We start from the raw sequence: 17,975 nt of genomic DNA, 5'->3' as shown, positions 1-17,975 counted from the left end.
TCCAGCAATTCCACTTCTGGGTATATGTCAAAAGAATTGAAAGCAGGCCCTCCAAGAGATGGATGCAAATATACCCACGATCATAGCAGCATTATTCACAAGAGCTAAAACCTGGAAGAAACCCAGGTGTCCACTGACAGATGAAGGGACAAACAAAACGTGCCATAGACACACCACTGGACTATTACGCAGCCTTAAAAAGGAGGAAAGTCCGACACGTGCTACAACATGGATGAACCTTGAAGACATCATGTTCAGGAAACTAAGCCAGTTACAAAAAGACAAATGATGTATGCCCCACTTGTGTGACTACCTACAGCAGTCAGACTCACGGGAACAGAAAGTAGAATGGTGGTAGCCAGGGGCTGGGGGAGGGGAGAATGGAGACCTTGTTTCCTGGGTACCATGTTTCTGTTTTGCAAGATAAAGAGTTCTGGAGAGGGAGCGTGGTGGTGGTTTTACGACTCTATGAACATGCTTGATGCCACTGAACCATACACTTAAAAATGGTAAGGGTGGTACGCGATGTGTGTTTCACAATAAGAACTGAATTCACAGAAGCCTCTAGAGAATATGCAATGTTCTTAAGATTGAGAACATCTGTCTGAGGAAACGAACCCCATAGAGCTGGAATGGCTCTCCCCATTTGCTGGTTTTGCATGTCCTGCATTTTGCATGAGTTAAAGTCCATGAGACTGAAGTTGGTGTCAACCCCGGGGACTTCCCACCATGTTTCCCACGCAGGCACCAGGGCGGCCCACCCATCAGGGCATCTGTGACCGAGGTTTGCAGCCACGGCCCCAGAGCTGGTCCCGGTGGACCTTCGGCTCTGTGTACCCACAGAAAGAGCAGCAGGTGCTCCCCCATACAGGGCAGGCTATGCACGCTCACCTGCGTGCATCCGCCTCTACTCACCCAACTTCAAAGATGGATCTGCTGTTCTTCACAGCCCGGGCCAGGCACTTTCCTCCTTCGCTCGTGATTTTGTTTTTTCCCAGTCTGTGGAGAGAGTCGTGCACAGGTCAGCTCCCACTGTCAAAAGCATGGGCCACCCACCCCTGGGACAGAGCCCCTCGGGCCCCTCCTGGGAGGGACTGGTCTTTCTCTTGGGCTTCCTCTCAGGGAGGGGCCCAGAGCCCCAAGGAGAGCCAGTCGGGATTCCTCTCCAGGGGATGGTCACAGTTTTCTCCGCAGAAACTCAGGGACCTGACGTCTCCAGGGAATTCTTTAAATGACCTCTGGGCATCACTCCTTCCATCAGCAGACTGGAAGGTTCCTGCTTCAACTGCAAATGGTCAAGGTGTAGACCCCGTCACCAGAGCAGCACCAGGGGCTCCTCCAAGCCTGGGACTCTGTCACCCGCAGCAGAATGCTTCTATGACACAGCCAAGGCTCAAGCTCCTGCTTGCAACCAGATGGCTGCCATGGCCTGAGGTTTGTACCCAAGCCCCATCCCAGAATTTCTATGTTGAAATCCTAACCCCAAGGCAATGGTTCTAGGAGACGGAGCCATTGGGAGGGGGCATGGGCAGGAGGGTCGCACCCCCATGAATGAGGTTAGTGACTTCAGTGAGGCCCAAGAAAGCTTCCTCCCCTCTTCGCCACCACCACGTGAGGACACGGCGAGAAGACACCATTGAAGAACCAGAAATCGGGCCCTCGCCAGGTACCAAATCTGCCGGCGCCTTCACCTTGGACTTTCCAGCCTCCAGAACCATGAGAAATAAACTTCTAGCATTTAAAAGCAATCTAGGGAGTTCCTGTTGTGGCTCAGTGGTAGCAAAACCAACTAGTGTCCATGAGGACGCAGGTTTGATCCCTGGCCTCACTCAGTGGGTTAAAGGATCCGGTGTTGCTGTGAGCTGTGCTGTAGGTTGCAGGTGCAGCTCAGATCCCACGTTGCTGTGGCTGTGGTGTAGGCCAGCAGCTACAACTCTGATTGGACCCCTAGCCTGGGGACGTCCATATCTGTGGGCGTGGCCCTAAAAAGCAAAAAACATTTTTTTAAATAAATAAAAATGCTTGCAATTTAAAAAATAAATAAAAGCAATCTAGCTTATGGTATTTTGTATTGAAGCCAGAATGGAGTAAGACAATGAGGAACTTAGGGGGAAGAGGCCTCTATAAAGGGTCAATAGTTGCGGCCTTTGTTCCCATCAGGAGTTAATGAAATCAAAACGCCAAGCTCTCCCCACACCCCGAGGAGGCGGCCCTTCCAAAATCTGAGCCCCACCCGCAGCTTGCCTGCCACACACCAATGTCCTGATTTGACCAGTGTGGCCCCAGGGCACCCAGAAGGCGGCTCTCTAGTGACAGTTATTCTCTACTTGAATGATGAAGGGTGACCAACAGAAGCCACTCAAGGACCCACCTCGTCCACCCCACTTACTTCAGGCACTTGAGGCCTTTGCACTCATCCAGGATTCTGGCGACGTACCTGGCTCCGACATCAGTGATCTGGTTGTTGTATAAGCTTCGAGAGAAAGCACAGCCGTGAGGATTTGGGACCCCTGCTTTCTAAAGTGTCTGCTCATTGCTGAAGGCTGGGTTGAAAGGAGAAAGGGCGGGCACGTGGACACCAGAGTTTGGGGCTCTAGGGCCTCCCTGACTGCGTCCAAGGTCAGCTCTGCCACTTTTCCCAGCTTCACGACCGGGGCAAGGTACCTAACCTCTCTGGCCCCCAGATTCTCCATCCGGGATGCAGGGTAAGAAGCACAGCTCCCTCGCATGCCAACATTCCGAGCTCTGGCACGCAAGTGCTCAGTGAATGGTAGGTGAGGGGAATTTTTAGATTAGGGTTATGGTCAGCATCTTTTTTTTTTTTTTTTCCTGTCTTTTTGCCTTTTCTAGGGCTGCTCCTGCGGCATATGGAGGTTCCCAGGCTAGAGGTCTAATCGGAACTATAGCTGCCAGCCTACGCCACAGCCACAGCAACATGGGATCTGTGCCATGTCTGCGACCTACACCACAGCTCACAGCAACGCCGGATCCTTAACCCACTGAGCAAGGCCAGGGATCGAACCCGCAACCGCATGGTTCCTAGTCGGATTCGTTAACCACTGAACCACGAGGGGAACTCCATGATCAGCATCTTGAAGGGGAAAAGTTTCTGAGCGCTGGAGCCACCTTAGTGTCTACCTTTCAGTCATGCTACCACTTGACACCAATTCAACAATAGGGAGTTGCAAGCGGTGAGCAGACAGGTTTCCGGTGTCCCACAGTCACGTGGAACTCCAGAGCCGAGAGTGCTGGTGGCCTCATGTGACAGCTGAGAAAACTGAGGCCCAAAGAAGCCAAAAGACTGGCTCTGGCTCAGAGTCAACAGTGGCTATGGGCAGAATTCCTGTCATGGCACAGCAGGAAGAAATCCGACTAGTATGCACGAAGATGTGGGTTTGATCCCTGGCCTCGCTCAGTGGGTTGGGGATCTGGCATTGCCGTGAGCTGTGATGTAGGATGCAGATGCAGCTCAGATCTTGCACGGCCGTGGCCGTGGCATAGGCCCGCAGCTGCAGCTCTGATTCGACCCCTAGCCTGGGAACCTCCGTATGCTGCAGGTGCAGCCCTAAACAGCAAACGAAACAAAACAGTGGCCGTGGAGCCAGCTGGCGTGGCCCTCAACTTCTCCGACCCCAAAATCCCAAAGGCTCTAAGAGCCCAAAGTTCTTCATTAACTATTTTGACAACTGATGTGAAACTATTTGCGGTCTTTATCCCAACTGATACGAACATGGACATTTTGCTGCAGAAATAATAACGTATTTGGAAATGGGGTGCTGCCCTAGACCCCAGTGGCCATGTCACTGCTGGGTGGCATTAACACTCATCTCCGATTCATGTCTCGCCCCAAGGGATCCGGATGCTGTATCACGGACCCGGAGTAATAAAGTCTACCACATAAACAGTAGTCTCACATTCATAAAACACATCCCCAGGTATTCTGTCACCACATTCCACAGTCACCACCTATAAAACTATTCGTCTACGTTAGGATCCCAGTTATCCAGGGGCAATGAGACGACTGAGGCTCAATGAGATTTCCTGACTTGCTCAAAGAGTGGGCTGCTGGCCAAGCCAAAAGCAGGACCCAGAACCCACGGCTCCCAATCCAGAGCACTTTCTGGTGCCCTGGGGCCATCAGTTGTGCATCCAGCAAACCTCATGAATGGCAATTTCCCGCTGCTCTGTATTCTTACCACAGAGTTGTCCCAGGGTCCTTGAGAAATACATACCCTAAAAATGTCACGATTTTGTATTTGGTCAGCTCTTCATATAGCACCTTCACCCCACTGTCAGTGATCTGGTTTACACTGAGTCTGGAGAAAAAAAAAAAAAAAAAAAAACCCAGCAAAGAAAGTTAAAAATCATTGGAGTTCCCTGGTGGCCTAGCGGTTAAGGATCTGGCGTTGTCCCTGCTGCAGTTCAGGTCACTGCCATGGCGCAGATTCGATCCCTGGCCCCAGAACTTCTGCATGCCGTGGGCATGGCCAAAAAAATAAACAAACAAAAAAAGTGTATCAGAGTAGTTGCTCTGATCACATGAAAGAGCCTCAATTCCACAAGGATCCAGAAGCCTCTAGGTCCTGGAGTTTTCTCACTTATAAATTCTGTCCCACCCCCAGAGGCAATAGCCATAGCAGCCAGCCAAATGGCCCCCAAAGAGCCTGGCCTCTGTGGGACCAATAGATCTGCCCAAACCAGCCCGTCAGCGAGGCCACAGCACAGATTCAACAGAAGGACTACAAGGGACACGTGAAGGATGCATTTGGACAGCCACCTCTGGTAGCCTGCATTTGCCAGTGGCCCACGTGTCGATGTGGCTCTTGCTACACAGTAGCAGACCACGGGATTTGGAAGTGTGTGGCCTCTGCCTTTAGCGGTAATAGGCTGGGGAGGGAATGTTTCACCATCTCGAGAGAGGGGCCAGAGACGGTGGGGGGTCCTGCAAAAGGCGGGACTGTCCCCACAAGAAGTGCCCCACCCAAAATGCCAAGCGCCTTTGTATACAGAAACAGATGTGCTAAACCCAACTTGCCACCTGAAAAGGTCAGCCAAGAGAGACAGCTCCTGTGGGGCGGTTCCGCCCAGTACAGGAAGCTCAATGGCAAAAGGGAAAAACAGTGGGAAGAGGCAGCTGTTGGCAGCTGCACCCCTGCCCTCCTCTCTAGTGCACCTGCTGTTTCAGCAGGCCAGGCTCTGAGAGGGCAACGAGGGCTCCAGAATGACAGATGTGTCTGGGACAGGGGCCAGCCACATACTGGAACTGCTCCTCAAAACCTCTATTCTAGCAGGACATTTTGATTTGGCTGAAATGCAAAAGAATTTTTTTTAAACTACCAAATAATCTCTATAACGCACCGCTCTGATCTTTTCAATCCTCTGCCCCCTCCTTTAGGTGAGGCTGAGAGATGGACTAAGGCTCAGAGACGGACGAATGTCGGGGATGAGGTGAGGGTCAGGTTCAGGGAGATCAGCCTTTTTTTCTGTAAAGGGTCAGCTAACAAATGTTTTAGTCCCTGCAGGCCATGTGGTCCCTACTGCAACCACTTAACTCTGCAGAGTGAAGCAGCCAATATGTAAATAAATGTTATTTATTCATATGTAAATAAATGAGTATTATTTATAAACGGTGTTCTAATAAAACTTTATAAACACCACAAGCCAGGGGCCTAACTGGGCCCCAAGCTGATTTCTGTAATAAGTAAAAGGCTGAATAGATAAAAGCCTGTTTTTTAGGCCACATCAAAATGATCAGGTCAGGAGTTCCCATTGTGGTTCAGCAGGAATGAACCCAACTCGTACCCATGAGGACACGGGTTCAATCCCTGGTTAAGGATCTGGCATTGCAGGGAGCTGTGGTGTAGGTCGCAGAGGCTGCTCAGATCCCACGTTGCTGTGGCTGCAATGTAGGCTGGCAGTTATATATCTGATCCGACCCCTAGCCTGGGAACTTCCACTTTTTAGGTACAGCTCTAAAAAAAAGACAAAAAAAAAAAAAAATCAGGTCCAACAGTCTGGACCTTTCCCCTCATGGTACCCACCTTGGTGCTAGGGCACAGCGTATACATACACTGCATGAATATCTCAGGGTGGCAGAGCCACCAATATCAACACTTAGAGAATCTCTCACTTTTTAGCTGGGCACATGTGATTTAAATTCTGCCCAGTGAAATTTAAACAGAAGTTTCACAGCAACAGCTGAGAAATCTTCTTAAAAGAATGGGTATGTCCTTTGCCCTTCCTTCATCCTAGAGGCTAGAATGTCAGCTAAATGACTGGAGTTTGAGCAGCCATTCTGGGCCAAGAGTGGAAAGCAGGTAGTAAGGACAGCAGGGGAGCAAGACCAAATAAAGCCTGGGCTCCTGAGGGTCAATGGAGACATTAGAGCAGCCCCAAACTGCCCTCCTCTAGACTTTTGTATGAGAGACAAATAAGTTCGTAATCTATCTAAGTCACTGATATTTTAAGTTTTCTCGAACTCTCAACCAAACCCAATCCTCAGTGATGCCCTAGGGAGCTCAAAATGCTTCCCTAGGGTTGTCCATTTCTTTTTGCTTTCTCTTTTACTGGTTTGGAGACAAACTTAGGGACCAGCCTACTGGTGCAGAGTTCCATACTGGTGCAGAGTTTCTTATGAAATGGGCAAAGGGTGAGGCTGCTTAAGGCTGCAAAGAGTCACCAGTTAAGAGCTCCAAGACTAGATAATAAGCTTGCCAATTCCCAGGCCAGGGCAGGCTTGGGCTTGCTACATCCCACCCATCCCCACACAATGCACACTCTGGCACTGGTATGACAGTACCTGGAATCAGTTCCAAATCCCTCTGCTCTTCAGAAATGCATGAGCCAAGTAGTAGAGAATTGAAACCTCCGTAGAGTAGTGTATACAGAAAATGCTGACAAAAGAAAGAAGACTGACTTTCTTTCCTCTAAACCATCAGATAGGAAACAAAGTAAGAGCTTTCTCTACTGAGATCCCTGGCAGCTCAGGGCTGCCAACCTTGACTATGGAAAGTAACTAATGCTAATAAGCACAAAGTCTGCTTTTTCAGCCATCACGAAAGATTCCACGTGCCGGAAACTTTTCACCAGCTATCTCTGAGCCTCCCGTGAACCTCAAAAGATAGGCTATGATTCTGGCTCTGCCGTGGCCCAGCTGTATGACCTTGAGCAACTTACTTCTCTGTGCCTCCATTTGCCAAAATAGATATAAGTTCTCACTTGCTAAATGCATAAATTTCTCATGTGCGGAAATGAATATAATAACACCACCTACCTTCCTGGGCTGTTAAGAGCATTAAACCAGGTAACACCCTTTCTCAATAAATGCACACTGTGATTTCTGTAACTGCTAGGCCATGAGCATCTTCTTTTTCCAGAGAGGACCCTTTTTGAGGCTCAAAAAGGTTAAGCAACTTGTTCAAGGATCAAGGTGGACCAGCTGGGGCCGATCCAGGTCCATCTGACTTTGAAGCTTTGCTCCTTGCCCTTGGCTGCCCTGAGAGAAGGTCTGGATGTTCCAAGGCCTGTGGTCATGAACCCCAGGATCATCCAGGAGACCCTGCCCCACGATGCCAGTCCCTGCCCCCGCCCCAGGCTCCCTGAACCCGGCAGCCTCACCTGATGACCGTGAGGCGGCTGAAGCAGGGCTGCAGTTCCCGCACCCCGTAGTCATTGAGATTGTTGTTGTCCAGGTCGAGGGCCAGCTGCTTGCGGAAGTGGTGCAGGACGAAGGAGAGGGCGCTGCAGTCGGCCGAGCAGGCGTTGCAGAAGGTCAGCTTGAGGTAGTTGGCACAGATGCCCCTGGCAGCCAGCTGCCCACCTTCTCGCTCTGCGTCTCGTAGATGCAGCGCAGCATCCAGATGAAGGTGGGCATGGCCTGCACCTGGCTGAAGCCCCCCGACTGAACTCGGGGCAGGTTCTTCAGGTGGGAGCGCAGGCTGGAGAACAGGTGAGCCCACAGGGCCTTGCGCTTTCGGCGCAGGGTGGCGGCGGGCACCAGGTGCCGCAGGAGTTTCTGTTTGCCTTTGGACAGCAGCCCGCACAGGAAGAGGTTGGTAAAATGAAAGTGGTCCTTGTTCTTGAAGGGGTCCTCCCCCACCAGGCCACGCCCCCCAAGCACTGGCCGGGGAGGAAGGGGAGGAAGCAGGACGCGGCCTCTGCCTCCCCAGGAGGCACCCACTCCTGGAAGAACCGCAGCAGCTCCTGAGGGCCCACACTGTCATCCACCACGAGAAAGAGGGCGGCAAAGAAGGCCTGAAGGGTGAGATGGAGAAACTCGTAGGACTGCTGGTCCCCTCCGAGGCCCAACTCTGGCACTGCCCGCAAGAAGCCCAGCTGCAGGTCCCCCTCCTGCACCTCGGACGCCTGCACCTCCTCCTGGTTGAAAAGGAAGAGGCTCCTCTCCATGCCCCAGCGGGCCACCTGCCCCAGGGAACGCAGGGTGCCCTGGCCGGCGCGGAAGGTCTCCGTCTGGCTCCGCGTGTTGCGCTGCACCAGGCTGGTGGGCTGCGTCCTGTTCAGATGGACCTCGGTGACCAGCAGGAAGACATCGGTCAGGGTCACCGTGCGGTCGGGCAGCTGCAGGGAGCTGTCGAAGGCGTCGTGGAAGTGCTGGAAGCAGCGGAAGATGATCCAGCAGAAGAGCGGCACGGCGCACAGGCTGCAGAGGTTGGGGTTGGCTTCCAGCTGGTCCAGCAGGCGCTGGCGCACGGCGCGTTCGGGGAACATCCTCCTGGTGAAGGCGCGCAGGTGGCTGGGGGAGAAGCCCCGCAGGAGCACCTTCTTCCAGAGGAGCTGGCGCGGGATCTCGACGCCCGTGCGGGCCGTGAGCAGTTTGCGGGCCCCCTTGAGCAGCTTCCCGCTGAGCAGGTTGGCCAGCAGGGCCAGGGGGTGGGCTGGCTCCCAGGGGGAGGAGGTGTCCGGCTCGCCGCTCAGGTCGAAGTCCGAGTGCAGCTCGTCCAGGCCGTCGAAGGTGAAGAGGGCGGTGTGAGGGAAGCGCAGCAGGAAGGTGAACACCTCCTCGGGTCCTGCTCCGGGAAGCAGTAGTGCTTGAAGAGCAGGTCCTGCAGACAGAGGGTGGCGCTCTCCTTGAAGCAGCTGAACATGCGGCAGCGGAAGTGGAAGAAGAACTTGAGCCCAGGATCCAGCTGGCCAGAGGCCCAGAGGCTCTGCAGCCGCTGCAGCAGCATGGACTTGCCCACCCCTGCGTCACCGAAGATGAAAATGGTCTCGCCCTCCTTGTTAAGGACGCCCGTGGAGGGGTCCAGGAGGCAGGCCAGGCTGCCTACACTGCCCAGGCTCTCGTTGCCAAAGTCCACCAGCTCCATGATGGTGTCTGTATACATCTCCTCCAGCAGTAGCTCCTCCTTCTGGGCATAGCACAGGATGAACTTGGAGTCCCGGCCCAGTTGGTGACGCAGCTTCTGGGAGTATCTGCTCACTGCAGGGAGAGTGGGGCCAGGTGAGAGGTGGAGGCAGATCGGGAGAGAGAGGCAGGCACGGGGGAAAGGGCATCCATGGGGTGGGGGGGGTCTCAAGTGGCGAAGCAACCACACAAACCTACAGCCTGGACCCTGAGGCCAAGAGCAAGGACTCCTCACATGCAAAGAGCCAGCACTCCAGAATCTGTGTGTCCTTGGGCCTGAACCCTCTGCCTGACCTCAGACTTAGCCAGTCAACAGGCATCAGTGTCTGAGACAGCCTCCCTTATTCCTCTGTGCAAGTTGGCATTGAACTCCAGCTAAAAACCAAAGCCCCTCAAAGTTGCCGCCCCAGCCCAACCCCAGAGACCTGCTCAAACAGCTCAAGCAAGTCTTGCATGGAAAAAGAAGAAACTGGAGTTCCGGCTGTGGCGCAGTGGGATTGGCCCCATCTCTGCAGCACCAGGATGCAGGTTCAATCCCCCATCCAGCACAAGAGGTTAAAAGGATGCTGTAGGTCACACTGCGGCTTGGATCTGATCCCTGGCCTGGGAACTCTGTATGCTGGGGGCAGCCACAAAAGAAAAAAAAAGCAAAAGGAAGAAATTTCTTGTGCTTATTACACTGCTCTTAAAACAACAGATAGTCTCACAAAATCCCATGCCAAAACTTTTGGGGATAAGATACACTTGACATTGACATGGATTACTAAGGGGCCATGCTTCACTGCAACTGAGTAAATAAACTAAGGGGAAAACCAGGCTTCTTGTACCACACAAAGCACTGCAGCCCCAGTCCCCAGGATGAAGCCTGGGGATCACCGACAATGCTTAGCACGTGCCCCAGGGCAGCCCTGCCCTGCCCACAGGAGAGTACCTGAGTTAACACGCTGACATGGGTTCCGGGCTCTTAGCAAGCCTGAGCTACAAAGTAAACTTACTCCAGACAAAAAAGGGTGTTCCATTAATCCCTTTAAAATAGTTTTTGGGTCTGGGATCAAGGTGGTGGAGAAGTAGGACATGGAGCTCACAAACACATGAAGAAAAAATTACATGTAGAACAAGTTGCATAGAACATTTATGGCAGAAGATCTCAGACTTCCAAAAGGGCAAGAACCCCTTCACACATAACTGGATAGGACAAAAGGAAGAAAAAAGGAGAAAAGAAAAAAAAAATCAGATGGAACCAGCCCACCTGAGAGGGAGCTATGAAAGAGGAAAGGAATCTGGGAGAACACCTTAATGATGGGGAGATCAGCTGGGATGGGGGGCATAAAAACCTCGGAGAAAAGTGCAGCAGCCAGTCTGAGGAGGGCAAAGCAGAAAGAGAGCCACATAGGTGACTGGTCCTTCCACCTAGCATGCCACAGCCTGAGATACTTAGGTGGGGGCTCAGCACTAAGGCTTAGGCTTCAGAGGTCAGTTCTGGGGAGAGGACTATGGTTAGCTGTACGGAAGCACCCAAGAGAGTATGGGAGGAGGCCTGGGTACACCAGCGAAGCAAGGCAGCATCATCTGGGAGTGCGAGAGGAAAGGAGCTGGCATCGCCATAAGAACTTCTTTCTCTGTGTACACGTGGGCTCTCAGGTGGCAGGGTGCCTCTTACATGAGCTACAGGGGCAAGTGCAAACCTCCACACAGCTATCTCAGACCTCACAGGTGGACGAGGCATCCACCACTGAGGGTCCCATGACTAAGCACCACCTGCTGCCCCAGTCACCCCATGGGTTGCCACCTTGGAAAGCCCTGCAACCAAGCACCACCTGTCGTTCCCACCTCCCTGGAAATGCACATGCCCTGCCATTACTGCTGTTGAGGGTCCCAGGCACCAACCCCACCTCACTGCCACTGCCAAGGGTCTGGCGATCAGGCACTGCCTACAGGTGCTGCCCATTTCCCCCACTCCCCTGGAAGCATGTGCAGGCCATGCACCTGCACGCCCTCTATCAAGGGGATAATAGCCTGCAAGCACTAAGAAAAGAGGCAGCAAGAATCCAAACCAAAAGTAGCCCTTGCCAGAGGAAAAAAAGAAAAAAATAAGGCAGCAAAAAAAACCTACTAGTAAACACAACCTGGGATACTCCTGCATATGAATAGCTCTCCAAGATTATAATAGATAATTATTTTCCCTAAATTCAGAGTAAGAAAAACGTAAGCAAAATGAAGAAGCACAGGAACCATGCCCAGTTAAAAAAACGGGAGAATTCTCCCGAAGGAACAGACAATGAAACAGACCTCTTCTAACAGACACTGAGTTTGAAAAGGAGGTAAAGAAAATAGTGAAGGAATTAAGAACAGCTATCAACAGCAATACAGGATACTTTTAAAAGGAATTCGAAACTATAAGGAGGAGCCAAGAAAAACTAGAAAGTTCATTTGCCAAGACAAAAGCTGAGCTAAAGGCAGGGAAAAGCAGAATGAATAGTGCAGAGGAACAAATAAATGACCTGGAAGATAGAATAATGGAAATCACCCAATCAGGACGGCAGACAGAAAACCAAATGAAAAAAAAAAATGAAAGCAATATAAGGGATTTATGGGATACTATAAAGCATGCCAGTCTATGCATAACAGGGATCCCAGAAGGAGAAAAAAGTGAAAAGGGGATTGAAAATGTTTTTAAAGAAATTATGGCCAAAAAATGTCAAATCTAAAGAAGGAAACAGATAACCAGATACAGGAAGCACAGAGGGTCCCCAACAAGATGAACCAAAGAGACCTACACCAAGAAATATTATACTAACAATGGCAAAAGTTAAGGATAAGAGAGGATTCTATAAGACATTAAGAGAAAAAGAGTTAATTACAAGGGAACTTCATAAAGCGATCAGCTGATTTCTCTACAGAAATGATACAGGCTAGAAGGCAGTGGCAAGATATATCCAAAATTCTAAAAGGGAAAAGTTTGCAACCTAGAATATTCTACTCAGCATTATTTAAAATAGAAGAAAAATAAAGGATTTCTAAGATAAGCAAAAACTAAAAGAATATAGCAATACTAAACCTATCCTAAAAGAAATATGGAAAGGTCTCCTCTAAAGAGGAAAGGAGGAGGAAGATACAGGATAGAGGAATCATAAGTGGAAAGAAATTGCTTAAACTGATATACAGATCAAAAAGGAAAAAAATCTCCTTTGTGAAAGTGATGATAAACACAATGAACAGAAAAAGGATCAACATGAAGATGTAAAAAAGAACACTGAAATAATGAAATGTGAGTAAGGAATGCGATGAAGGAGAGTAAGAAAATATGGACTCTTTTTTTTTGGGAATGTGTTTTGAGGCCATATGACTATCAGTCTAAAGCAAGCAGATACAAGAAGGGGTTAACATACTTGAAAAACAGGGCAACCACAAATCAAAAACAAACAAGAGATTCATAGAAACCAAAAGATGAGGAATAGGCATAAAATAAAAGGATATCATTAAACCATAACAAGAAAAAGAAAGGAACAAAGGAGAAACAGAGTCAACTGCAAAACAAGGCTTAAAATGGCAATAATACATACTTATCAATAATTATCTTAAAAGTCAATGGAGTGAATGCTCCAATCAAAAGACATAGAGTGGCAGACTGGATTAAAAAAAAAAAAAAGCCTACAGTATGCTGCCTACAAGATACCCACCTTAGGGCAAAGGACGCACATAGATTGAAAGTGAGGGGATAGAAAAAGATATTTCCCACAAATAGAAATGACAAGAAAGTATGAGTCACAATACTCATATTAGACAAAATAGACTTTAAAAGAAAGGCCGCAAAGAAAGATAAAGAAGGAAACTAATGATAAAAGGATTAATTCAACAAGAGGATATTATACCTGTCAACATATATTCACCCAATATAGGAGCACCAAAATACATTAAAAAACACTAATGGACATAAAAGGAGAAATTGATATAAATACAATAATAGTAGGAGACTTTAACACCCCACTCACATCAATGGACAGATCTTCTAGGCAGAAAATCAATAAGGCGACAGAGCTCCTAAATGATCCAATAGAGCAGTTATGCTTGATATTTTTGGAACATTACATCCAAAAAACCCAGAATATACATTCTTTTCAAGTGCATATGGAACATTCTCTAGGATTGGCCACATACTAGGGCACAAAACTAACCTCAACAAACTTAAGAGTATATGAATCATTTCAAGCATCTTCTCTGACCACAATGGCATGAAACTAGAAATCAACCACAGGAAAAGGAATGAGCAAAATGGACTGCATGGAGAGAAAAAGACATGCTACTAAAAAACCAATGAGTCAATGCAGAAATCAAAAAGGAAATTAAAAAATACCTTGAGACAAATGATAATGAAAACATAACTATACAAAATCTATGGGATGCTGCAAAAGCAGCTTTTAGAAGGATGTTCATAGCAATACAGAAGAAAAATCTAAAATAATCAACATAAACCTACAACCAAAACGAATTAGAAAAAGAACAAACAAAACCTAAAGTCAGCAGAAGGAAGGAAATCATAAAGAGAGGAAATCAATAAACTAGAGATTAAAAAAATAGGAAAAAAGGAATAAAACCGAGAGTTGGTTCTTTGAAAGTAAACAAAACTGACAAACCCATCAAGAAGAAAGAGAGAAAACCCAAATAAGGAAAATAAGAAATAAAAAAGAACTCTCAATGGATACATCAGAAATACAAAAAACCTAAGAGAATACTAAGAACAGTTATACGTCAACACATTTGACAACCTAGAGGAAATGGACAACTTTCTAGAAATATACAGCCCACCAAAACTGAATCAAGAAGAAATGAATAATTTGAACAGACTGATCACTAGAAGTGAAACAGTATACATAATTTAAAAGAACTTGATACAAATAAAAGTCCAGGACCAAATGGCTTCACAGGTGAATTCTAACATACAAAGAAGAACTTACACCAATTCTTCTCAAACTCTTCCAAAAGACTGAAGGGGAGGAAAGACTCCCAAAGATATTCTATGAAGCCACCATCACCCTAACACCACAACCAAAGACCCCACCAAAAAAGAAAATCATAGGCCAATATCTCTGGTGAATATAGATGCAAAATTCTGAACAAAATTTTAGTAAACCAATTCTGACAAAGCATAAAAAGATCATACCCATGACCAAGTAGGATTCATCCCAAGTTTGCAAGGATGGTTCCACATACACAAATTACACAAATCAATTAATGTGATATACCACGTTAACAAAAGTCAAAAAACACATGATCATCTCAATAGATGCAGAAAAAGCATTTGACAAAATTCAATATCCATTCATGATAAGAACTCTTACCAAAGTGGTTATAGAGAGAACATCTCTCAACATAATAAAAGCCATTTATGACAAACCCACAGCCAATATAATACTCAATGGAGAAAAGATGAAAGACTTTCTACTAAAATCTGGAACAATACAAGGTTGCCCACTCTCACCACTTTTACTCAACATAGTATTGCAAGTTCCCGCTGCAGCAATCTGACAAACAAAAGAAATTAAAAGGTGTCCAAAATGGAAGAGGAGAAGTAAACTTGTCACTCTATCCAGATGACATGATACTATATATAGAAAACCTCAAGGACTCCACACAAAAACTATTCAAACTGATCAACAAATTCAGCAAAGTAGCAGGATACAAGGATTAACATTCAAAAATCGGTTACATTTCTGTATACTAACAATGAAATATTAGAAGAGGAATATTAAAAAAATACCCCTTTTAAAAATCATACTAAAAAAACCCAAAACTACCTAGGAATAAACCTAAGGCAGTGAAAGACTTATAAGAACTACAACGCATTAATCAAGGAAATTAAAGACAACTCAAAGAAATGGAAAAATATTCCATGCTCCTGGATTAGAGGAATGATGACTATTAAAATGGCCATATTACCCAAAGCAATCTACAGATTCAATGCAATCCCTATCAAATTACCTATGACATTTTTCACAGAACTAGAACAAATGACCCAAAAATTTATAGGACACCCTAACAGACCCAGAATTGCCAAACCAATTCAGGGTGGGGGGAGCGGAAGGCACAACTCTTCCAGACTTCAGACAATATTACAAAGCTACAGTAACCAAAATGGTGTGGTATTGGTACAAAAACAGACATACAGATCAATGGAACAAAATAGAGATCCCAGAAATAAACCCAGACACTCACGGTCAATTAATCTTCAACAAAGGATGCAAAAATATAAAATGGGGAAAAGTCTCTTCAGCAAGTGGTGCTGGGAAAATAGGACAGTCGCATGTAAATCAATGAAACTAGAACACACCCTCACACCATGCACAAAAATAAACTCAAAATGGCTTAAAGACTTAAACATAAGACATGATACCATAAAACTCCTAGAGAAGAACATAGGCAAAACATTCTCTGGCATAAACCATACAAATGTTTTCTTAGGTCAGTTTTCCAAGGTAATAGAAATAAAAACAAACAAGTCATGTCTAATCAAATTTACGAGCTTTTGCACAGCAAAGGAAACCATAAAAACAAAAAAGCTACCTACTGAATGGGAGAAAATAGTTACAAATGATGCAACCACAAGGACTTAAAAATCTCCAAAATTTACAAGCAACTCATACAACTCAACAACAAAACAAATAAACAATCCAATCAAAAAATGGACAGAAGACCTAAATAGACATTTCTCCCAAGAAGACATACGGGTGGCCAGGAGGCACATAAAAAGATGCTCAATGTCACTAATTATTAGAGAATGCAAATCAAAACTATGAGGTACCAGCTCACACCAGTCATCATTAACAAGTCTACCAATAACAAATTCTGGAGAGGGTGTGGAGAAAAGGAAACCTCCTACCATGATGGTGGAAACGTAAATCAGTACAACCCCTATGGAAAATAGTATAGAGATGCCTCAGAAAACTGAAAATAGAACTACCATATGACCCAGCAATCCCAGTCCTGGGCTTATATCTGGACAAAACCATAATTCAAAAAGATATATGCACCCCTATGTTCATTGCAGTGCTATTCAAATTAACCAAGACAGGAAACAACCTAAATGTCCATCAATGAACGAGTTAAGAAGTTGTGGTACATGTATACAATGGAATACTACTCACCCATAACAAAGAACGAAATAATGCCATTCGCAGCAATATGGAAGCAACTAGAGATTCTCATACTAAGTGAAATCAGTCAGAATGAGGACAAATGCTGTATCACTTACATATGGAATCTAAAATATGACATTAGATGAACCTATCTACAAAATAGACCCACAGACACACAGAACAGATACATGGCTGCCAAGGGGGAGGGGAGAGGAAGTGGCATGGATTATGAGTTTGGGGTTAATACATAGCAAACTATTACATTTGGAATGAATGGACAATAAGGTCCTACTGTTTAGCACAGGGAACTACATCCAATATCCTAGGTTAGACCTGATGGAAAATAATATTTTAAAAAAGAATGTGTATATGCATATATATATGATTGAGTTACTTTGCTGTACAGCAGAAATTTGCACAAGTCTGTAAATCAAATACACTTTAATAAAAATAACCAAATCAAAGTTCGGGGACCTTAATGATACACATACACAGTTCCAGATTCATCTATAATCCTTTCCTACCAACTTAGTCCAACTTGGTTGTCTGCTTAAAATTTGTGAAGTGACTTCTGCATTTTACAATTTTAGTCAGCAAAATGTACAGATGATAAAATAAATTCTCTTATTTTACAGCAGATATTGTTGTCAATAGTTTTTGTAAAGTTACCCAAACGTCACTACAATACTACAATCTCCATCATAAGCACATTTGCAGAAAATCTCTGCCACACACCTGGCCCTAGAAAACTGCTGGCCTGCTTTCTGACTCTATGATTTTGCCTTTCCTAGGTATTTCATATAAATGCAATCACAACAACAACAACAGCAACAATAAAAAAAAAAAAAAAACGGAGTTCCCATCGTGGCTCAGTGGAAACGAATCCAACTAGGAACCATGAGGTTGTAGGTTCCATCCCTGTCCTCGCTCAGTGGGTTAAGATCCAGCGTTGCTGTGAACTGTGGTATAGTTCGAAGATACGGCTTGGGTCCTGTGTGGCTGTGGCTGTGGTGTAGGCCAGCAGCTAGAGCCCTGATTAGACCCCTAGCCTGGGAACTTCCATATACCGTGGGTGCGGCCCTGGAAAAAGACCAAAAAAAGAAAAAAAAAAAAAAAAAAAAAAAAAAAAAAAGGGGAATCAGAGAGAACGTAGTCTTTTACATCTGGCTTCTTGTAGAGTAAATGACACAGTCACAGGAGCTGGCTAAAGGATCCCGTGGAGAGGTGTTTCGCTTTATCACAGAGATGTTTTCCTTATTTCGTGGGGGAGGGAAACAAAGGGAGGCGGGTGGGAGCAGGAAGGGTAAGAAGGCAGCAATGGTTGGTGGGTATCTGCTGGGGCCGCAGAAGCAAGAGTGTGGCCCTGACACTCTGCCGATTGGCCTGAATTCCACCATATACACATCTGACAGTCTGGGACGTGGTCTTTTGTTGTTATTTTCAAGGTCACGCTATTTTCAAGGTCACACTGGATTCTT

The 17,975-nt window shown here is 46.6% G+C and overlaps 1 protein-coding gene across 1 annotated transcript in view; it reads right to left on the bottom strand.

Annotated features, from left to right (window-relative positions):
* NOD1 (nucleotide binding oligomerization domain containing 1) overlaps positions 1-17,975 on the bottom strand; it is a 44,469-nt gene that overhangs the window by 23,010 nt on the left and 3,484 nt on the right. Inside the window, 7 exon segments of the mRNA NM_001114277.1 lie at positions 916-999; positions 2,390-2,473; positions 4,233-4,316; positions 7,618-7,817; positions 7,820-8,107; positions 8,110-9,021; positions 9,024-9,439. Coding sequence (NP_001107749.1) covers positions 916-999; positions 2,390-2,473; positions 4,233-4,316; positions 7,618-7,817; positions 7,820-8,107; positions 8,110-9,021; positions 9,024-9,439 — 2,068 coding nt within the window.

The sequence above is a fragment of the Sus scrofa genome, chromosome 18, assembly GCF_000003025.6.
Source record: "Sus scrofa isolate TJ Tabasco breed Duroc chromosome 18, Sscrofa11.1, whole genome shotgun sequence".
Lineage (NCBI taxonomy): Eukaryota > Metazoa > Chordata > Mammalia > Artiodactyla > Suidae > Sus > Sus scrofa.
This window is presented reverse-complemented; position numbering and strand designations above follow the sequence as displayed.